Source organism: Chelonia mydas, chromosome 9 (genome assembly GCF_015237465.2).
Source record: "Chelonia mydas isolate rCheMyd1 chromosome 9, rCheMyd1.pri.v2, whole genome shotgun sequence".
NCBI lineage: Eukaryota > Metazoa > Chordata > Testudines > Cheloniidae > Chelonia > Chelonia mydas.
The window spans coordinates 47,368,311-47,392,246 of NC_057855.1; the positions used below are offsets into that span (position 1 = coordinate 47,368,311).

The 23,936-nt window shown below is 45.4% G+C and overlaps 1 protein-coding gene and 1 long non-coding RNA gene across 2 annotated transcripts in view; one reads left to right on the forward strand and one right to left on the reverse strand.

Moving 5' to 3' along the window:
• Positions 1-1,493: 1,493 nt before the first annotated feature.
• EFHD1 (EF-hand domain family member D1) overlaps positions 1,494-23,936 on the reverse strand; it is a 38,646-nt gene continuing 16,203 nt past the window's right edge. The window contains exons 2-4 of the mRNA XM_037909253.2: positions 18,251-18,398; positions 5,007-5,141; positions 1,494-3,231 (exon numbers count right to left, since the gene is read on the reverse strand). Of these exons, the coding sequence (XP_037765181.1) occupies positions 3,097-3,231; positions 5,007-5,141; positions 18,251-18,398 (418 nt within the window). The 3' untranslated portion in view covers positions 1,494-3,096. The remainder of the gene's footprint in view (positions 3,232-5,006; positions 5,142-18,250; positions 18,399-23,936) is intronic.
• LOC122461692 overlaps positions 14,525-23,936 on the forward strand; it is a 60,869-nt gene continuing 51,457 nt past the window's right edge. Inside the window, exon 1 of the long non-coding RNA XR_006283796.1 lies at positions 14,525-14,571. This is a non-coding gene — a long non-coding RNA (uncharacterized LOC122461692). The remainder of the gene's footprint in view (positions 14,572-23,936) is intronic.

Consider the following 23,936-nt stretch of genomic DNA (forward strand, 5'->3'; position numbering starts at 1 on the left):
CCTTCACCAGTAGAAACAGGTAGGTGGTAGAAGGACCGTGCGACCCAAACACAGGCTGCCTCCTGGGTGGACAGCAACCTGTCACACTGCGTCAGTCCCTTATGTCATCCCGTTACCAAGCAGATTAGCTTGTGGTCATGTGACCCTTTCCCATTCTTGCCCTTTGAAACTTCCTGCCTTTGTTCTGTTACTGGGCAGGATTACTTAGGCATTAACTAATCAAAACTGGACACCACAAAAAGGGCACCAAACTGAACAAGAAGATGGTGCACAAAAATGGAGGGTAAAAGACAACAAGAAAAACAAAATGGCTAAAATCCCCAACATGCTGATGGACCCTCCCTGCGTGGCTCATCGCTGCCTGTGACCTTCCCGAGGCTCCCCACCACCTCCCAGGCTGGGGAAGGGCCTCCTCTCCCCTCAAACCATGTTGAGTCCAGATGCAGTGCTCTTTCGGGTCAGTAACTGTCAACCACAGGAGTATAATTGAAGCTTTTTGAGGAAAGTGGATGTGGGAAGTTGTTCTGGAGACTTCTTCTGGTTCTCTTCTTGAACTCTTCATTCTGATTTCTTGTTGCTTGTCTCTGACTTTGTAGTGTGAGACAGCAACACTTAATGTATTGTGGAAGCTAATGTTTGTGAAGTGCTGTTATCTTCTGATGGAACGTGTTAATATACAGCAAAGATTAAAGGGAAAAAAAATGGTTCCCAGTTTACATAACAACCTGGGAGATTGGAGGACTAAAAGATTTTAGGAAAATGCACTCTAACCAGTAGTCAGGGCCATGGCTATAGAGAAGACCTATGCTGTTACACTGTTGGATATGCTATTAATACCATGCCACGTTTCACCATGTCAGCCTTCAGTAAGGACTGTTAGTCCTCTCCTTCCCCCTCCTCAGCCATGCTGGCAATCAGCATACATGAACAGAAACACAGTAGGTTCTCTGAGGCACTCCATCCTCAGTATGATGCTTTTATCTACCACCTACACAAGGTTAGGCCTCTTTACATGTCCTAAAACAAAAAGGAACCTTTTTAGCTGTAAGTACCACCATGTCAAGATTTCCTTACAGAAGCATTGTGCATCAGGGAATTCAACTCAGACTGCCAAGGGTGAAAACCAATCAAGTCTCCCTCCCCCCATCTGTCAGCATCTTCAACTTTTTGCTGAGGCACTGGTGTGGGAGAGAGAGGACACAGCCTCCATTTTAAGATTTGAAGCAACTGACAAGGACCAAATGTGAACATTTTTCAATAGACAGCATTTCACATATTTATACAATACTGTCCCTTGGAAATTAACATCATTAGCCTTTGCATAGCCACAGTACTGTGCTGTAGTGGAAATATCAGGAGGGGGGCTGAGCACATGACAGCTGTTCTGGGCTTTAGAGTAGCGAATAGGCACATTTTAAGAGTGGGATCTGTGCTGAGAATTCTTAGACAAAATAGTATGTTCGAGGACTTAAAATAAACCCATTGACAAGATCTGAGGTATTAAAGAAAGTTTTATTTGTACATTTTAGCAACAGGAGAAATAATTGAAGATAGAGTTATCTGCTTTGTTGTAAAGAATAAAAACATTTAATTATAAATATTTAGCTAAAAAAAGCGTGATTTATAAAATATAATCTGGGGAGATATATACACAGTTTAATTGTTTAGCAATTCTCCCACCTGACATTAAAGATTAGAGGTTTTTCTATTTAATATTCCACACTCACAGTTTAGTGCTCACAGTTTAAGAAGCAAAACAGACAGGTGAAGACACAGAGGGTCAATCAGATAGACCACTGGTGTGAGTCTTATCTTGGAAGGAATTTGGACAACAATAGAGAGGCAGAACATTAATGCATCCAGAGAGGCTTTGCAAAGAGGGATTGTTCCCCTTTTTGGCAGCCTTCAGAATATAGAGACATGTACCTGCAAGTTTTTAAAACTTGTGGGCAAGTCTCTTGTGCTCATAAGAAATGGATACCATTGGCTAAGGTAAGGTATCATGCAAGCTTACTAAATTCAACTCTGCCAAATGCACCTCAGTCTTGATTTGTAACCCATCTGCTATTCCCTTTCTGAGCAGAAACTGCTCATTGTACCAGATTGGTTTCATAGAGTAATGACTTTAAGGACTTCATGAAAGTCACTTTTGCACTTACAACCTCAGCATGTGAACAGATTTCCAGAGGTGAGAGGCTAATGCATCATCCAATTGTACTGCCCAGCTGGCAATATTTCTTAGACATAGATACACCTACTTGCTTCTTCTAAATTTAAGGGCCTAAAAAAGTCTAGTGAGGCTATGGAGTGGATTAATAAAATGTAACGTGACAGGTCAAAAACCCCATCAGTTTTCTATTCCATCTCTAAAGTAGTGCTAATTTTTCTCCTGCCAAAGTCGAGGGTAAGGTGTTCCTTGAGGAAGTCCAGCTTCTTTTACTGAAAGCATTATCAATATGGCATTTCAGAGGGTAAAAGCTGGAAGGCTCCAATTATACTCTTGGCTAATAGAAAAGGTATGTGACTGTCCATTTCATTCACAGCCCTGCTGACTATCCTCCGTGTTCACAGTGCTGCCTCTAAAACCTGTGTATTTGGACTCTGAGGGGGGGAGAGAGGGGAGAAAAGAGAAAAGTAAAGGACGTATGATATTCCTACTAATGTTCAGTGGAGGGTAACATACAAGAAAGTAATCTGTATTTTGTACCTCCTGATTTGCATAAAGACATCATGGGAACTAAACAGGAGGAGAGGGGTTATGAAAAACAGAAACCAAGGAAAAAATATAGTCAAGAAACATGGTCATTCTTTTTGGGTTAAGGAAAGCTGATTGGCTACCTGGTTCTTCAGCATTAGGATGAACTTTAATTTCCCTAAGCACTACCTGACAGTTCAGAGTGATGAGTATGTACACAGTTCTTATTGTTCATACCATATGAAGACATGGTAGTTGTAAGAGCTGTACCCTTTGGAATTGAGTTAGAAGCTTCTGTCTGAAAGGATGGTGAAGTTCTAGCAGGAGATACTCTCCAGGCACAGTCGTGATTCATGGAAATGTACCAAGTTTAGAGAAGTCTCTGGTGGTAGAATGGATGGTTACTGGCTGAATGCAGACTTTAGCTCCCTGAATGCTGCCCGACGGTGTTTCTTCTCTTCCTCCTCCCGCTTTCGTTCATCCTGCTCTGCCTTGATCTCTGCTTCAAACTTACTGGCTGAAGAAAGGGCTTGAACCTGTAAAGGAAAAGAGCAGACATGAGCTATGGGAAGCATTAAGAATTTGAACTACCTAGCAGCACATCTGTCTGCCACATCTTCCTCCAGTTACCATATTCAGTGGTGCCAAAATTGATTAAGGGTTAACAATACTACAGTAGCTGGATATTTACACTGAAGACCTGTTGGTTCAGTTTTATTCTCAAATCAAGAGGATAGTTTCATTTACCAAGTCACTTTCCACTGGAACTGAGCCAGACAGAAGGAAAATTGTGTGGATATATTTATTCCAACTCATAGGAAATATTATTGCAACTTCTTTATGACCTTTTGGGTGAAATACAAAATGAAGCTAAATGCAGCTAAATGCATGAATTGACTTTCAAGATTTATAGCACAACTGTGTTGACAAGTTCCGTATCTCCCTTCCCTAATCACAGGAACTATGTAACTAGCCATTACAGCATGAGTCATGAAAACACAATGAACTTTCTGCAGTGATAAAAATTCTTGCAGAAAATTTGATAATTCCAAATTGGGACCAAATAAGAGGACCTCAGTCTGTGGCCCATTTACAGACCAAAGAAAGAGGCATAGTTTGAGAGTTGTTTTTTCAGCTCTACTTTCCAACCTTTGTTTTAACAGCTCTGCTATGCTATTCCCAATGAGTATAACAAACATCTATTTTTGTCCATAGAATTCCTTTCCGACAGTGTTTTACCAGCTCAAAAAACCCAGTCCAACCAAACATGAAGATAGAGCTTTGTCGTGTTATTCAAATCTAATGCTTTATGATGTTATTCCAACCTAGAAAACTGAACAGACAAGGAGAGCAATCTCAAATATTGTATTCAGAACTAAGCTCTGTGTGCTGGTGCAGGAGAAGAGGAAATTCCTTGCAGTGAATATTAAAAGTTGGTCCAGGAGTCCTGGTCTGTGTGGTATTCAGTGATCACCCAAAGCTTAAGGTGCTTGTAAAAGCTCTGCTTTATTCTGTGACCAGTTCCAACTGACTGTGTTTAAGAACAAAAGCTTCACAGCACCCTGGCCCAGACTCTATGGGTATGTCTACACAGCCATCAGGAGGTGTGACTGCAGCATGTGTAGACATACCCAAAGCTAGCTCAATTAACAATAGGAATGAAGCCACAGCAGCACAGACAGCTGCATGGGCTAGTCTTGCCTGACCAGGATCCCAGGTAAATAGTCAAGCAGCCACCGCCCATGCTGCCACAGCTTCACTGCTGCTATTACTTGAGCATGCTGCAGTCACACCTCCTGACTGCACTACAGACACGCCCTTTCTCTGGGAAGCTTAGCCCCTAATATCTCAGTCTCCAAGATATTTTGTGAACTATTTTTGGATGACGACTTATTTAAATGGCTATTTCAGCCACTGAGATGATGGGCAGGAGCACAAACGGAATGGATTAAGTAAGACATCTACAGGGTGCTTGAAGGGGAAGGAACCACCACTTGAGCAAACCCTGGCAAAATAAGCCATTTTATGGTTCATTTATCAGCAATGAGTAATGCTCAGTGGGGCACAGCATACAAGTCTGAACAAGAAGTGGCATAACCCAGCACGACAGTGAGGCTGTGTACTCTGTGTTGAGGAGGAAAATTCACAGCTTCTTAAACTGGTGGAATAAGTGGATATAATCCCTGGTGACACTGGCATACTGTCCAGCAGTCAAGCATAATGTCCATTCCAGGGGACACATTAAGAAGAGAGAACCAGGACTTGCATAGCAAGCTTTTTCAGCTTCCCCAACTCCACTGCACCACCATACCTTAGCTTCAAAGAAGTTCTTGGCTCCTTTAACTCCCTCAGTGGAAACATCTATCTCAGAGAGTTTTGCCAGAGTCATCAGCCCACTGTCTTCCTCAAGCTCTCCAGCTGCAGCTTTATGGAAAATCAGCAGGAACTAGCAAGGAAACAAAAAATAGACTCACCAAAATTCATCACTGAGGCTCAAGCTTTCAAAGAGGTTTATAACTATTCCAAGCACTTGAACTACAAAAGCAGCAACTGATGTACGAACCCCAGGGTAGGAATTTGCAGTTACCACCACAGAAAAACATTTTATAAACAGAAAGGAAAAACGTATTTACAATAAGCTGCCTCCAACACTTTGGCTCCAGTACTGCACGCTCTCAGGCTGGAGAGAGAGGGGCCTTTAGGGAAAGGAGAAGGGGCTTCCCACAGACCAGAGCTTTGGCAGCAGTGTGGTTCATGCATTGCCTAATCACGGACACCACCAGGGCCCAGAGGAGAGGATGGTCTCTTCTCTCCCCTCCCCCAGCTGAGCGAGTAGTACAGCTGCACGTTGCGATTCTCTGGAGGGTGCAGCTGCCTCAGTGTGTGCCATAAAGCTGCCACATGTGCTGTCACCCCAAGCCATTCTGGTGGCCCTTATGTCAGAGTTCACCACGCTATGCATTATAGGGTCTCAGATCACACTGCATAATACGTAACACACGGAATAAAAGCATGAGAACAGAAGGCTGTCCCCACCCTCAAATGAATCCCCACCTACTGTCCACAGTTGTCCAGATAGGCTCAATGGAACCTACATCACACAGGACTCAACTCCATAGACAGGACTGTGCATTGTACGCTAGTGCTTGGAAGGGATCAGGGAGAGCTTTTGACTCCCACGAAGATTCCCTTTAGCTGTGCAGGCCAGTCCAACTTCACTGTACTATATACAGTAGTATAAAGACCATCTCAGGTCAAATGTACCTGAACACTGGAGTATGAGTGTGGACACTTCAATCTTTACTCTTGTGTAGGATCAGGGAGAAATTATGGAACCCAGGACACCCATCCTTTACTTGAGGAACTACCAAGTAGTTCAAGCTCTTAATATAATGCCCTTCTGCCATTGTAGAGAGGGCTGGAGCACTGGATCATTTTTTAAGAGCATGTTAGACAAACACTTGTCAGGGATGGTCTAGATAATACTTAGTCCTGCCATAAATGCAGGGGACTGGATTAGGTGACCTCTCGAGGTCCCTTCCAGTCCTATGATTCTATGATCATGGATCAAAGCCAAATTCCCAAGAGAAAAAATGGTTACTGACCTTCTGTAACTGTTGTTCTTTGGTGATCTTCCAAGAGAGAAGTAGTAGAGGACATGACACTAGAGGTTCAAATGGAGGGCCTGTGAGCCTTGACAGGACCAGGTTTAAGTCCCATGTAAGGATTGGCTCATGGACCTGAGGATAGAGTCTCTCCAAACCCTTGAGAAATTGGACCATCATCTGATGAGAGAACACTGACCAGCTGTTCACTGGTGGGTGGAAGATAGAGATTGCTGCCAAGTGCACCTTGATAGAAGCAAGGGCCAAATCTTGCTGCTTTAGATAGAGCAAGTAGTCCAAGATAGCCTGCAGGGAAGAATGAACCAGAGAGAGACCTCGTTGAGACGCCCATCTCAAGAAGCACTTCCATTTGGCCACATACATAGCCCTAGTTGACTGTTTCCTACTACCTAGCCAGACCTCTCGAACCAGCTCTGAAATGTCTGCTCCTCCAGATTCAGCCATGTAACATCCATGTTGTCAGGTGAAGGGAGGTGAGATTCAGGTGGAGCACAGGTTCAGCACAGCTTCAGTGGCTATAGTCTTGTGTGATCAGGTCCAGACGGAGCTGAAGTGGAAGCGTGTGCCAAACCAGTGTTGATGTGGCCACGCCAGAGCTACAACTCTCCGCTCGATTTTCAGGAGGTCTTTGTGAACCAGAGGGACGGGGGAAAAGCACAGGCCAGGGGCCCTGACCGTGGGAGCAGGAAGGCATCAGAGATGGAGCCAGGACGGTGCCTGCACAGCAAGAAAAACTGATGGCGCTTCCTGTTCTGCTTGCTCTCAAACAGATCTACCTGGAGAGATCCCCACCTTTGGAAGATTAACCTGGTGATCTCTGAGTGAAGGGACCACTCGTGGTGAGAGGAAAAGGATCGGCTGAGGTGATCCGCCAGTGCATCCTGGGAGATGTGATGCCTTGAGGTGAATGGAGTGCTTCACGCAGAATTTCCACAGACAGATGGCCTCCTGACAGGACTGAGGATCGAGCACTTCCCTGTTTGTTGATATAGAACATGGCCACGGTATTGTGGGGGAGATCTGAGATCTGGGGGAGGAACACTTGGCAGGCTAAGCATACAGACCTGAATTCCCTGACGTTTATGTGCAGGGAGAGTTCCTCTTGGGACCATAGACCCTGAGTCCTGAGGCAGTCGAGGTGGGCTCCTCAACCTAGGTCTGACACATCCAAGACCAGGGACACTGACGGCTGAGGGGCGACAAAGGGTACCCCCATCATTACCAACTTCGGGTCCTTCCACCAATCCAGGGAGGTGAGGCCTAAGGGAGGAACAGTGAGCACCGGGTCCAAGTGGTGTCTGTTTGGGAAGTAGCCACATCTGTAGGGGTCTGAGGCGGAACCTTGCATGCTGAACCACATAAGTACATGTGGCCATGTACCCCAGAAGCTTCAGGCAAACTCAGCAGTTGTAATTGGGTGTACCTTGACCTTAGATATCAGGTCCAACATAGTCTGGAATTGGGCCTCTGGAAGGAAGGCTCTGGCCTGGGTTGAAATGAGCACCACCCCAATGAATTCTATTCTCTGAATTGGAACAAGAGTCGACTTTTGCTCCTTTAGTCAATAGGCCCAGCACCCGGAAGGTGACTTGGACCATGCTGATGCTGTTCAACATGTGAGTCTCTGACCGACCTTTGCTCAGCCACTTGTCAAGGTATGGGTAGACCTGGATGCCTCACCATCCAAGGAAGGCTGCTACTACTGCCATACGCTTCATAAAACCCAAGGGGCTGCAGACAGGCTGAAGGGAAGAGCAGTGAACTGGTAGTGTCATTGATGCACAATAAATCTGAGAAATCTTATGTGGCCAAGAGTGAGAAATGTGAAAGTATGCATCCTTTAAGTCGAGGGCGGCTTACCAGTCCCCTTGGTCCAGGGAGGGAATGATGGAGGCCAGAGAGACCGAGCGGAACCTCAGTTTCTTGAGAGATCTGTTGAGACAATGCAGGTCCAGAATGGGCCAGAGGCCCCCCTGGGCCTTTGGGATTAGGAAATATCGGGAGTAGAGCCCCTTTCCTCTCAAGTCTTGAGGAACTTCCTCCACAGCCCCCATGCATTAGAGGGATCGCAACTCCTGGGTGAGGAGTTGCTTCTGAGAAGGGTCCCTGAAGAGGGATGGAGATGCAGGGTGGGAGGGAGGGGATGGATAAAAACTGAAGGGTATTGCCCATTGTCACTGTATTTAGCACGCAGCGGTCTGATGTTATGCGGAACCATGCTGGGCTGAAGTGCAATAGACGGTCCAAAAATAAAAGGGAGGCAGGAACTGGTATAGCACCCTGGGGCACACCTTCAAAAGGCCTGCTTGAATCCACTGGAGGACCTGTGAGACCATAGCTGGGAGTTTGAGGTGAACAGGAGTGGCTGATGCCATTTGTAACCTCTCCCTTTCCTTTTGTAGGGCTCCTGTCTCAGAGATGGTGCCGATAAATGAGGTGGCTGTTGGAGCTTGAAGTGCTTCCTGGAAGCAGACAGAGCGTAGAGACCCAGTGACCTGAAGGTGGGTCTAGAGTCCTTCAGGCCAGTCATGTCTTGTCTGCTCTGAAAATACTGAGGCGCTTTCAAAGGCAGGGTCCTGGATGGATTGTTGGACCTTGTGAGGTACTCCTGAGGACTAGAGCCAAGAACAATGCCTCATGGTGACAGCATAGGCCGTTGTCCTCTCTGTCACATCAGCTGCATACAGAGCTGCCTGGAGAGAGGTCCTGGCCACATTCTGACTCTCCTCTAAGAGGGCAATGAGTTCTGCCTCCAATCCTGAGGCAGAGAGAGTCTGAACTTGGACAAGGAGTCCCACAGATTATAATCATATCTCCACAGCAAAACTTGCTGATTAGATATGCAGTTGAAAGCTACTCATTGAATAAACTTCTCCCCCAACAGATAACAGGTTTTTTTGCATCGTTTGTTTGTCGTGCTCATCTGGCCCTGCATGTCCCTTTTGTTAGCTGCTGACACAATGAGGGACCCGGGGTGAGTGTGCATGCGCGAGTACAGGTATTCAAATCCACTTGCTGACACAATGTTTTTTTTCTGCCCTCTTTGAGGTGGGGTGCAGAGGAGTTGCCGCCACAGGGCCTTGATCAGACCTATTACAGCCTCATTAATGGGTAAGGCCACTTTGGAGGGAGCTGCTGTAGACAGAAGGCTGTGGGATGTTTCCTTAAGCGCCTCAATTTCCAGCCACAGGTTAGCTGCTATCCATGTCAGAAGGTCCTGATGGGCCCTGGAATCGTCTTGCAGAAGTGAGCTACTAGGCCCTGAGATGGCCTCGTCTGGAGCACGAGGAGGTGATGGGAGCCACATCCTGAAAGTCGGTATCAGGGTTGGTACCGGAGTCAGGGCCTGACGCTGAGCGGGAAGGGGCGATACCCCACCTCTTGGAAACTTCCAAGTAGGATCAATGGGAGGAAGGGCCCGATACTGGGGGAAAGCCCCAAAGGTTCCAGTACGGCCATTGCATAGGCCTCTGACCCATTGCTCAGGTGCTGGTGGGGCAATCTGCACCGAGGTCCGGTGGCACATAGGCTGCGTACCTTAGGCTGCATGTAGGGTTCCCCTTCAGATTCAGATGAAGAGTCCTCTCCCGGTGACTACAGTGGAGCTGTACCCCTCTCTGCCCCCACATGCTGCCAAGGGTCCAGGGACCAGCGGTAGACTGGAGATGGTTGTGATGATGGGGATCAGGGCTGGCTTGCCCCTAGAAGGTGCTGTTGGGGCCGGTGCCGGCAAGGAGTTCGACGCTCTCTGCTCCTAGTCATTGGAGCCGGCAGTTGTCTCATCAGCATCGGGGGGACTGAGAGTGATAGTAAACCTCTGAGAGTTTGCTGAGAGTGTCTCTGGGGTCAAAGACAGTCAGGCTGCTGGTACCGCAGTGGTTTCCGGGTGTTGGCAGAGGGTGCAGCACCAGACAACACTCTGGGTGGAGTTGATGGTGCCACCATGGGACCAGGGGTGGAGGAGTGGCCCTGAACCAGTCGCACTGTACTGCCTTCCCACTGCTTGTCATTTTTCTGCACCAGTGAGTGCCCTCTGCCGGTGCGCTGCTTTTTGTGTTTCTTTCTCAGCATCGGAGATGATGAACGGTGCCAGGAAAAAAACAGTACCAGAGGAGCACCTCACACTGAAGCTCTTGGTGCAGAATCAGAGTGGCTTGGCTCTGAGGCTGGTTGAGAGTGGCTTCCGTTGGGATAACCTTGAGCCTTATATTATGGTCCTTTTTAGCACAGGGTCCTGGCAATTCTGGCACTTGTGCGTCATGTGAGTTTCTCCCAAGCACTTTAAGCAACTGGAGTGTGGGTCACTCACGGGCATAGGTTTGCTGCAGGAGGCACAAGGTTTGAAGCCCAGGGACCAGGGCATGCCTGGCTCCTGGGGCAAAGAGAGTCCCTCGATGATAGTCCTTAATGCTAGCTACAATATCTATCTACTCTAAAACTATGTTTAAAAACAACAAAGAATTAGAGTCCAAAACCCACTGGGAAGAAGCCTTGCCAAAGCAAGAGTGGTCATTCCAGCAACTGTCACAGGTGGTAAGAAGGAACTGAGAGGGTGCGTGGCCGGTGGTGCCCCTTATACCTGTGCATAAGCATGTGGCGCCAGAAGGCACTAGCGCTGGCCTGACAGATACCAGTGAGGGAAAAATCTCCAGCAATGGTGCACACACCCCTAACATGGAATGGACAAGAGCAAGCACTCGAAGATGAACTGTTATCCATATTAGAAAAGAGAATGCCTTCTGACATTTCATAGACTGATAGTGGGAAGCAAAACGATTAGGGATTTTTTTGGTTGTTCTGGGGGAGGGGAGTTAATTTTGTCCAGCTCTAGTGTTAAATCACTACTCAGCATTCTCCAGAACACAGAGAAGATGTAGGACTGCATCACAGCTTTAAGACTATCACCTTGCTAGGCTATTATTTGGACAGAAGGAGGTTTTCTTCTATTGTGTCCATTAAGAATATAGGAGATTTGCTATAGCAAAGGTCCTTCAGTGGTCATAATACAGCTATACCCTGTCACACTCAAGGACAGTTTAAAAAGTGATAGAAGTGCCTATGCAACAACTCATTTTACAACCCTTACAAGAGCACTTAACTAGAAATGTTTAAGGTACCAAGAGGTACCTGACCAGAGTGCCTGCCAGGTTATTTAAACTGTAAAAATCAGCTTTTTTGCAACATCTGAGAAGCACATTTTTCTTCCCCCAAAAGGAATTCAATGATCTTCTACAAGGCCTCAAACTTCCCGATGGTGCACCAAGTTTCAGTTGAGGAAAATCACATTTATGTTGCAATCCTCTGAAGCCAGGATTTATGATGCAAACACTAATACATGCAACATTAGTCTTGTTGAAGTACTGCTGTAATTATGTCTCACCATTGTGCTCTCAGCTATTTTGTAGCCTACACACTGGCTTTCACACAGATTCACCCCTGTGGAGAGGAACTTCACCAGACCTTATTGTACCACTAAAGTCCAGCATGGAGGGGTTAAGTAACATGTAGGAGCATGTGTGCTCCCTTCATAAGGAGAGATTTCAAACCATACCAAATGTTAAAGGAGGTTCAGTTCTGTATTTCCTCAATCGGACAGGATTTATGACTGTTCCAGTGCAGAGATCACACTCTTCCACTAGAGGACAGCAGCATCTCAGCAATCTCAGCCAGTTCCTTTTCCTTTCATCACTAATGCATCAGGAAAAACAGAATTGTTTATTATTTCAAGGACAGTTACTGAGCAGCCGATGGAGGTGCAGCAGTTTGAGAGTAGGGTGGGCAGCATAACTACAGTCCTGGCTACTCTCTACCACAGCATCCAAGTTTAGCAGAAGAAGATTTACGCAATAGCCCTGTAAGCTTGGTGTGCTTATTAAGGTAGAGCACACAGAAGGCAAGCTGTTTTATGGGGAAGCTTCCTACCTTCTCCAAACAAAATTTAAAATTAGGTGAGGTTTAGCTAAATGAGTAGATCAGCCCACTCAAAAACTTGAGAAGACCTCCTTCCATTCTATTCAAGTCTGTTTTGTCCTCTCTTCCCTCTGCTAAACAACCCAGATATCGCTTTGGATCTTTGATTCACCCTGAACCTCTGGTTGTACTAGTATTAGTCAGCTGTTCCTCCTCACTGTTCCAACCCCACCCTTGAAAGCCAAATTTCCTGGCATCCAAAAAGTCTACTAGAAACAAAACAGCCCAGAGGTCTGTTGCAAATGCAGTCCAGGGAAGGGTAGGTCAGTGCCTGGAAACACCCAGCCATGACCAATCACAAGAACGTGTGCGCATGAATCACTCTGGTACAGGGGAATCAGGCAGCATTCCTCTTATGGAAGATGGGCTGTTACAGCTGGGAAAATATGCTGCTTTACTAGCTACTTCAGCCAATAAAAGGCATGTGAGACTTACTCACCCAGACAGAAAAAGTTGGAAACATAGATTAGGGTGGCCATTTACCAGCTGGTGATGTAGAGGAGAAGCAAAGTGCATAATTCCAGAAATTTTAAAGACTCCGCTGAGAAGCACAGAGAGCAGGGCACACACTTCCAACCCCATGATCTTGACACCAACGCTCTCCATGATTCTTAGTGACCCAGCACACACACTCCTCCTCTGTCAAAAAGCCATATTACAGTTACACAAACCCAGACAGAGTGCCTGCTGATCTGCAAAATGACAGCAACATGGCTACTGTAATCCTTGCCTGGTGTGTACAGCATGAACCTTGAGACATGAGGAGAGGTATTTAATAAACTGAAGTGGAGAGGCACTGGGCCTTGAAGCAATCTATGCACAGCTGAACACAAACAGTACCCCGGGGAATCTGTAATTTACATTAACCCAGATTTCAGAGTAGCAGCCGTGTTAGTCTGTAGTCGCAAAAAGAAAAGGAGTACTTGTGGCACCTTAGAGACTAACCAATTTATTTGAGCATAAGCTTTCGTGAGCTACAGCTCACTTCATCGGATGCATACTGTGGAAACTGCAGCAGACATTATATACACAGAGACCATGAAACAATACCTCCTCCCACCCCACTCTCCTGCTGGTAATAGCTTATCTAACGTGACCACTCTCCTTACAATGTGTATGAAAATCAAGGTGGGCCATTTCCAGCACAAATCCAGGTTTTCTCACCCCCCCACCCCCATACACACACAAACTCACTCTCCTGCTGGTAATAGCTCATCCAAAGTGACCACTCTCCCTACAATCAAGGTGGGCCATTTCCAGCACAAATCCAGGTTTTCTCCCCCCCCCCCACACAAACTCACTCTGCTGCTGGTAATAGCTCATCCAAACTGACCACTCTCCTTACAATGTGTATGATAATCAAGGTGGGCCATTTCCAGCATAAATCCAAGTTTAACCAGAACGTCGGGGGGGGGGGGGGGGGGTGGGAAAAAACAAGGGGAAATAGGCTACCTTGCATAATGACTTAGCCACTCCCAGTCTCTATTTAAGCCTAAATTAATAGTATCCAATTTGCAATTTGCAATTTCCAATTCAGCAGTTTCTCGCTGGAGTCTGGATTTGCAGTTTTTTTGTTGTAAGATAGCGACCTTCATGTCTGTAATTGCGTGACCAGAGAGATTGAAGTGTTCTCCGACTGGTTTATGAATGTTATAATTCTTGACATCTGATTTGTGTCCATTTATTCTTTTACGTAGAGACTGTCCAGTTTGACCAATGTACATGGCAGAGGGGCATTGCTGGCACATGATGGCATATATCACACTGGTGGATGTGCAGGTGAACGAGCCTCTGATAGTGTGGCTGATGTTATTAGGCCCTGTTATGGTGTCCCCTGAATAGATATGTGGGCACAGTTGGCAACGGGCTTTGTTGCAAGGATAGGTTCCTGGGTTAGTGGTTCTGTTGTGTGGTATGCACTCATGCAAGTTGGGTCAGAGATTGAACATTTTACTAGTACAGGCACAATGATCCTAAAATGGATTTTACTGATGCTAGATATGGACAGAGTTAAGTATTGCTGTTACAGCTATTATCTGTTCTTTTCTTTGGTGGGTGGGAGTTTGAGCCTAGGCATTGTAGAGTAGTTATGCTTCTCTTTTTAAGCATAAGCTGTTTAACCTGAGTCTTAAAGAGGAACTTTGTGGAGTTAATTGATGACATATTTATGGACTCATGACAAAGGTCATAGTACAAGTCAATTTTATAAAAGAACATGCCAGTCAGGTGCAATAGGAATCCAGTGTAATACAAGAAGAGAGTCGTTTACAGGCTATCGAGGTAAGCAATTCACATCATGCGATTTACAGTTTCTTCTGCTCTGATGCAGGAGTTGAGCACTGTGGGGACACATAGGAGGGAGCAGATACTAGCAGCTATGGACTCCCGCATAACGTCCTGTGACATGCTGTTGTCCAGTGCAAGTGGTACACAGTGAATAGATGCAGGGGTCTGCTGCTGAAATCACTGCGAGTTGGCTTTGCTCTAAATATGTTCTCATGGAACTTCTGCTCCTGTAGCCTCTCCTGCTCTGGAATTGCCTTGGTACAGCAATAGTCACTGAATTAGAAATAATAAATCAACAACTGCTGTTCAGTTTCCAGTTCTAATACCTTCCCACTCCCCAGTATCAGCACCCTGTAAGGACATAAGCCACTTTCTTCCAAGAGAAAGTGGGGAGAAATTGGATTTTTTGGGCGGGATAGGTGCAATTTGCAGCAGCTGCTAAAGGTTACCTGTTGCAGACTAATGGGACCTTAGGAACTGTGTCCTGAGGGTTTTCAGCAAGAGCAAGGAAAGCCTTAGTCAAGAGGGGCCGGTGAAGGCGTAGCAAGGCTGAGAAAATGTGTATTTGTTATTCTCAATTATCTGAGGATGCTCTGAGGCTGGAAAGGCACAGGGACCCTCCATGTTGGCACAGCTAAATTAGACACACACACACACGCACGCACGTGCACCTCCCACCCCAAACTGTTAAAACTAGAACACTGGTTTTAACCAAGGCTTGCCAAGATTACTCCAAAGAACCAAGAGAAAATTATGGCTAACATATTAACATGGTTCCTATTTGTTGACTGTCAGCAGAAGGGAAGCAGAGTTGGACAAAGCAACAACTGATTCCACCTCACTTGCCAGTGGGAGATGTAGAGAAATTTGCTACCAGATAATGCTTGTGAGTTATACAGAAAGGCAGAATCAAGTGCATTTGCAGCTAGGTAAGGGCAGATAGCGAAGCATGGACAGGAAGTGTAGCATACATACTGAGACTCATTTTCCAAATGTGTAGTTTATTACAGTAAGATTTAAGAGTGCCTCTTATTTAAGAATTTCATTGCTTAGCCATCATTTTGCATCTGGCTACATGACACAACAGAGCCAGCTGCTGTGCACAGTATTTCAAGTGTTGACAGAAATCTCCCAAAACAGTCTTTATGACTGAACACAGAGGGGGCTGCTGAAGCCAGCAGGGTTTGGGGAAGCTGGAACAAGTGGGTGGAGCAGGGAGTAGGCAGTTGCCATTTTTGCTATGGCAACAGCACAAGGAGGGAGCTTACTGACTCAAGGAGGAAGAAGGGACACGCACCCTCATGGGAAGCTGCATCTGTCCATTTTAATAATGGCAGTGGTATCTACATGACACCAGAAGTGTTCTCTAGTCCACACATATGCAAAACCAGGCCGCCAACTGAAAACCAAAAAAGTAACATATACCTGTTGTAGAGGGACCCTGGCCCCTCAAGCAGTCGCTTTTGTGAACCTGGAACTATCTTAAGAGGTCTTGTCATCCCAGCAAAGCATCCATGCAGTTTCCATTTCTTGTCTTCACCCCTAGTCTCACCTGGGGCCACAGACGTGGTGTTCTGCTCCACCAGATTCCTTGGTACCATCCAGAATTCTCTCAGGCTCCATTGATAGAGCCCTCAAAGAGAGTCCAGTTTATTGTAAAATGGGTAGGCTTTGTTCCCTGCCCCAGAGCCACTGCTGACCTAGACTCAGAGACAGACTTTCAGTTCTTCTATTTTTCTTGCCAGAACCAGTAATACCCTGCTCTCTAACATGTTTGTATCCTTGTTCTGACATCACTGTGTTCTTAAAAAGTTAAGCTGCAGCTGGTACCCCCTCCTGCTCACAAGTGTCCAGCCATCTGCTTTGGGTCAGCTGGCAGCAGACTTGCCAAGTCCATTGTTCCAAGACATGATCACTGTTCCAACAAGCCACTTTTCAGTGTGCACAAGTGGATGCTGGTGAGAAAGTAGCATGCAGTGGGATGTGTTTAGGTGAGGGGCTTCCAGAAAACCTGACCTCCTATGCCACATAGACAGAGTACTTAAGCAGTGACTGGTGAGAGGACAGTTTACATAGCTGAAATTAAAACAGCACTTCCCACCTATACTGGGATTTCATCTGGTGTAACTGACACAGTGGTTACCCTCATTCTGAGTAAGTCTGTTCCATCAGATGATGGTAGGAACACTCGTGCAACATAGAAAATAGTGTGTGCATACATGGTGCAATAGGCATGTGCTATAAGTATGTGGCTAGGGACATGCTGAAACAGAGTCTAAGCCAAACAGAAAAGTAGACAGGCAGTATTTACATTTTTCTGCATTTAAAAAAAAATTGATTCCCTGCTTCTACCACATTAGATTTCCCTGTAGTTTCACAATACAGTCAGCCTTTTTCAACAATGCACTGACTGAGACATCATCAGGCTGCTCTACATCTCAGCCATTGCCACAGGAGGAATTGATGTTTTACACTAATTAGTGACCAACTAGTTTACAATGTAAACTATCAGCAATGAATTTTTCACAATAGATGTGGGGGCAAACAAACCCAACTGGATACAGAGACTGCGTTTAGAGTTGCTGAGAAAGCTGACTTTTCAGAAGCAGTATCCTCAGAGGTGCTAGCATTGAGACCCTACAATGTGACTGTAACAGCTGCTGGTTTCCTCATCTTCACTCATCTCTGTTCATGTCCTTTGCCAGCCAAGCAAGCAGCTGTCTGCACTCAGTTGCTGCTGTCCTAGTCTACTCATGCCCCTTCCTACCCAACATACTGCATCTGTTAGTGTCCAGCTGCTGCCTACCCTTTGTTCACACCCTCTTGCACAGCAGCTGCCAGAATTCCCTGGCACTTTTGAATTGAAAGTTACAGGTCCAAACAGTTCAGGGTTCAGAGTCTTGGTTGTGGAGACAACAGAAATCCCCTTTGATAAGTTATGGAGCCCTGCTCTGCCTGCTTGAGGCAGGAGGATAAGCATTACCCCTTTTAGGGGCAGAGAGGGCAGAAGAAAGCTCCCAGAAACAACACAACTCCCTTCAATTGATCAACACTTGCCACGGCATCCTAAAAAAGGGATGGCTATAAGTATATTGGATGACACTGTTGCTCAAGTCAACACTAATTATTTAACTGCTAAATCATTAGGCTTCAGTTATCCTCAGTCAGAAGTAAAAACTGTTCCCATCCAGCTCAGAGCTGTGATAAGTGCATTAAACTGCATTATACACAGGGCTTGAGATAGAGATCAACAAGTTTGCAGACATACTTGTTGACAAGTATTTCAAAATAAATTACCAAAATAATTGAAACTGGCATGATTATATTGTGTTATTTTGACAAATAAAATATGCAGAATTATAAAATATTGTGTGCAGAATTAATTTTTTGGCAGAGAATTCCCCAGGAATAAAGAGTTGCATCTTGTCATTCAGTTACACAGTGCTTCATGCAACGGAGTCTGCCTACTTCTCTCCCCTGCTGATTGCACCTTCACCACTGCATAGCCTATCAAGCTCTCTCAGGCTTAGAAGAATCTTGGCCAGGTTAGAAGAAGGAAGGAAGATCTAGCACAGTCCAATTCAGAGAAAGGATGCACCGGCAGTGTTCCAGATTGCTACTGCCTTGGCTATGCAGCTCCCCGCCCATTAGATACTTCTTTGCTAACCCTTACCTCACGGAAGCTGAGCTTGCCATCAAAATCCTCATCCACTTCCTTGATCATGTTTTTCAGGCCCAGATGGGTCTGAGGTGCTCCCAGCTTCTCCATCATCAGTTTCAGCTCCATTAGGTCTATATACCCATCTTTTCCAGAGTCATACCTGAGGGGACAGGGGGTAAAGGTCAGTATTTGTCACACCCCCTGCTACACTGACAACACAGGGAATTTTCAAAGCTTGGTTTCACAACATAGGTAAGCGGTAGTCTAATTACTGACATGCTAGGCAATGTGTTCTTAGGACATTCCTCCAGAGAATGAAGTGTGAAGACAGAAATCCACCATCGATCCACACTCAGAGACATGGTGACCAAACCAGCTGTTAAATCTGTTAAGTTTGGGGAAGTCACATGAGGCCTTTGAAATTAGCTTCCTAGGATAAAAGCAGATTAGTCTGTAGGGAAAAATGCACAAGTGACTTCAGAGCAACTGTGCCAGAAATATGAAGGGAGGGAGTAGGGAGGAACCCACACCACCACCACCACCAGACTTTAGGCCCTTGCCCATTGGTAATGTAAATACACATGCCTTGCAGTCCTAGTGAAGTGTTTATCAATCCATGCATTCCTACAACTCTACACCATGCACAAATGTACTAGAGGATTCAAGTCAACATTGTATGCCAGGCACATACCAGAGAGCTACCCAATGCCACACCTAGAAATATCTATTCCAGCCAAGGTCTTTCACACTACTTTAGAATTTAAAAAAAGATGGGATTGTCACTCAACCAACAGGAAGCCAAAATACTCTGACACAAGTATTTTACTATTTGAAGGGCTCCCTGTAACAGACAGAGATGCTATATAATCTAAGAATACTGATTCTGTAATAAATTTTATGAATACCGTGTGTGACCTGGTCAATAATGTTACTGTATAGTAATTACTGAGTTAAGACTTTTCTGCATGAATGTACTGAGCCAGCTTACTAGGTGACTATTGGGAAGACCATCAGAGAAACAAGAGGATAGCTATAGCTAAACAACCTCTCAAATACTTGGGGGGCAATTATAGGACAGTGGCCTACTTCCAGGCTCCAACTTGAAGTTATACAGCTGTTTTGCCAGCATTGGGAACTAACAGATCAAAGGGCTATGAAGAGTTATGAAGTGGACTTGTTCTCTGAGAAGAGAGGTCAAAGGACAGGACAAGATTTAAAGTGACACTCTGGTGCAGGGGAAGGAGAGAATTGTTTTGTCAGTTAAGGGAAGAGACTGGTCACCCAGACCCTAACAGTTTTGGGGGTCCATAAGAAGCTTAAACCTACCAGAAGCCCGATGTGGGAGATGGGGAGGCACCTGGTAAGGTAAACGTGTGTACACTGTTTATCTTTTACAAGATCTTTTCTCTGAAACACTGTTGTTCAAAATACATACATTGGTCATTGTCTTAACCACTGATCACTGCTCCTGGAGCGAACAGAACTGCAGGTATTGAAGAAAAGTCAGGCCTACTGAGATAATCGTGGTTACCGCCCAGGGAGTGCAACTCAAGGCTTGATCTGAGAGTTGAAGAATCACAGGATTCCTCCTCTAAAAAGGAGCTAGTTAGAGCCCCTGGATCTGAGAGAAGGTATACCCCAAAGAGACCAGGAGGGAGGAGAGGAGTGGATAGCCCACTAACTGTGACACTCACTAATGGGGGGCTAGTAGGAATTTTTAGATTGAGGAGAAAGGTGAGAGTCTGCTCCTTATGCAAAATAAAGGATCACTTTAGGAATGCACAAGGATCCAGAAATGGGAGTCTGCTGCAGGGTATCTGGCAAGTTAAAGGAGAGAAGTATGGAGCAATCTACTGACTTTCAAACAAAAGGTTTGTGATAAACAGATTGAAGGTAGCCGCTGGGTGCAATAAACTGAAGACAAGCAGCTCTTGGTGCAGACACAGACTGCTGTTGGCTAGACTGTTACTTCCCTAGATTCTGAAAGAGAAGAGAGCTCTTCACTGGTAAATTTCATGTCAGCAAAACTGCTGTTTCTCATAAGTCAGCAGAGATCCCAGTTCAGAAGGAAGCAGCAAGATGAAAGCTAAGACATTAAATGGACATACTATGCTGGTCTGATCTTTAAATTAAATAAAAAAATAAGTTCCTTGATTTTCTAGCAGCATGTGCCATGCCAACTCTTTTACAGTAGTGCCTTTTCGTGCTTTGCTGTGGGCTTTAGGCACGTGCTCATAAGGCTTTTACTCTTCCTTTAGAGGGGAACAGCAATACCTGCTGGGTCTTCAGTGGTAGAAGCCAATGGATTTAAAGTGTTAATACATGAACATGAGACTTTTGATAATTGAGGAGACTTAGGACCACACAGATTCCCCACTGGTCTTCTTCCTTATACCTAGAGAACCACATTGACTCCAGGAGAGATGGAGAGGAGAAGGAAGTGCATTGTAATTAAGGCAATAGGGGTGATGAGTGAATTGGAGCTGAGAAAGCAGAGAAAGGAGCTCTAATGCTGAATGAATAAGGAAGGGATCTCTGCCAGTTGCAGCACTGGCTAGCTGACAAGAGCACAGCATCACTCTGGATAGGGATTCAGTGCGTAACTTAGATAAGAAACCACTGCAGAATGGCCGGAGCTGGGTGAGTTTCCTAAGTGGAAGGAAGAGGGGGGAGGAATCTGACTGCAGGCAAACAACACTACTGTATATCCCATTTTTTCCCTTTACCCTATACTCTTCTCCCTAATCCATTCTCAGCTTCATTCCCTTCCAACATTTCAGAATTCTTAAGTTTGTTCAATACTTTTGATGGCTTCAGAAAGAAAGTCCCAGTCACAGCTTTTAAGCTTTCCTCTTTGGCCAGAGCAAGTCAAATCTTCCCATCCTTCATGTTTCACTCACCAGGAGTTACGTTACAACAAAAACTAGCCTTCCCAGACTTTAAGAGCAACATCATCACAGTTCCCTTGAAAGAAGCTCAGTCCAGTTAAGAAGCTTACACAGTCAGAAAAAAAGCTGCATTAAAAACAAGCATGAACAAAGCTGCTGGTCTCTTAGCTGTTGCATGGAGTGAGCAGAGTGAGGTGGGGGTATAACCAGGACTGTCCCCCATCTATAAGAATGAATACTTTTCCCATTGTGGATCCACGGATGGCACCCTAAAAGGAATCCCCAGCACCCTCCCCTTTTCCAGCAGCTTGAAGGGAGGAGGAGGAGAGTTGGCTTGGCTTCTTGCTTGACCATCACTCTTGGCTAGTGCCTCTTCCACCAAAAAAAGCTTTTAGATTCGTCTATGGTCAGTAGATTTAAGGTAAAATTTTCAGAAGCACTTAGTTACTTAGGAGCCTAAGTCACTTTTAAAAGCTTTATGCATAGTCTCCTGGCTATTATATACTTGATAAAGTTTCTAGCTGCATGGTAGCGGGTGCATGGATTGGAGCATATGATTGGTGGTGAGCGGATGCACTGGGTGGTTGAAGGAAGGAGGCATGAAGGAAAATGCTGATGGGGAAGTATAGGGCTTGTCACTTTCTTCCAATGCTGAAAAAGGAATTGATTGGAATAAAGGAAAGGGTACGATCCCTGAAGCCCTCCCGTGTTCGCTTCACCGCAGAACCCTCCTCAAGCTTCCCCACCCCCCCGTTTCCTGTTCACACCTTTTTACAAGAGTATATGAATCCACAGCGGTATACAGAGCTTTTGGGGAAAGGCGGCGGAAACAGAAGAAAAATAGGGAAATTGCTATAGGGACCGAGGAGTGGGGGGGAGGAGAGAGAGTAAACAGACATGACAACTCAGGAAAAAAGCTACAGTATGGTTCGATACAGAAAAAATTGAGTGAGGCCAGGAAGTTTACCAATTTACCTAGATAAATATTTTCTAGTGTATTACCTGCCTTAGTATTAAGTTGCATTTTAAAAAGTGTCACAGCAATTTGATTGATATGGTAACAAAATATAGTATCCAATGGTTATTCTTTTTTAAGTGCAGGGAAAGGAGGCGCATTAAGTGGCAAGAGGTCTGGTATTTCTCTGTGGCTAGAAAGAAGCATGGTGTGTTTTTCAAGCCCTGACCAGAGCATCCAGTGCTGTCTCCATGACATGTATATCTGAGGCCTGACTAGAAATACGATTGGAATGAATATTCACCATCTGGATTTCTGACATAGGACACATCACCTTTTAAAGATGTGTCCATTAATTCAAAGCTGAAGCAGAAGGATGACAAATGCCTGGAGTTCCTCCACTCCTCATAAAAGCGATGGACTGTGCGCAGACTCCCTAAAAGGCAGGGGATGATCTCACTCTTCAAACAACTCATTTAGCATTAGCAAGTTCATCTGCTGTTAGACAACATGCAAGACTTTACAATGTCCATCCTGCCAGGCTTGTAAATATCACTATAACAGGGAGTCCACATGTCACACCCAGCAATCTTTGCTACTGAATGAAACATTTGTTTCCAGATTGGGGTCTTTATCCTTAGCTGGAAGGCATTTCCCAGTTTGATTAGTGCACCTGTGGTGATGGGGAATAAAGCAAGGCAGCATTGGCATCCCTGATTATCGTTCACACATGACTCCTTAAAATGTGGGTTATATAGTTCCAAAAGAAACTGATGTACTGTACATCGTGTACTGTATGCTCACTTTAGCATCATTTTAGTCTAAAAATTAGACATCCCACTGCCAAAAACTCAGTTTGACTCTGGCTTCTTATTCCATGATATCAGGAGGCTAGTTTGTCAGCTATGACAGCACTCATTTGACCCCTCAGCGTGCTAAGCCAGCCTTACAGTAGAAGGGCTGGCCCTGGAAGGGTTAACCAACTGTACTTGGGTCCTGGAACCATCAGGCACAGTTTCATGGCTGCCAGCAAACAGGCAGCACAAAGCTGGGATTGTGAGAAATTAGGTCTTGTCAGTAGTGGGCTGAGATGGCAAAACGACATTGTACCAGTAGCACAATAGGTGTTCAGTTCGCAGAGCCAGGTCCAGCCTTCAGAGCAGGGCTTTCCAAAACAGTTTAACCTCTGGATTTTCTGTAACCACTCTGCTCTCATTTCAAGAGAGAGGCAGGGGATAAGAACAGCTCAGGAATACAGTATCAGAAAGCATTCCTGCTTACAGAGCCCTCAAAGCCAACTCTGAAACACAGGAATAGTTATGAACTGTACAGTGTATTCGATAGCTGGCAAGACCTCTTCCCCAGATGGATGGGGGGGTGGGATGGGGAGGAGGGGAAGAGGACTTGTTCTTCCAGACTCGAAAACTCATTACAGATCCTGCAGAATTAAAATTGCATCCTGTGAATCTTGGATTACAAGCATACCACCACCCCAAACAGGCTTAAGATATAATAATATAATCTTGGTAAGGTTACTCCGGTACTTCAGAGCCACAGGACCATGCTATTTAAGAGAGATACACTTGTATGATTCAACAGAGATACATGCATCCTCGTGTTTCACTGAGGCCTCTGGTTCTGCAGCTAGCCTTGTGGGCACAAGTACTCAAAGTGTTAACAGGAAATACAACCCACACAGCCACAGATACATCTCTATTCAACCTGATGAAATCAACCCTTTGATCCTGATAGTTAGAGCCCTGCTTGCTCCTTGGCCCTGCGGCAGCACCATTTTGTATGCCACCTGCCCTTGTGGAATCTCCTCTTTAGGGACTTCATTGAAGCTCCTTCCAGA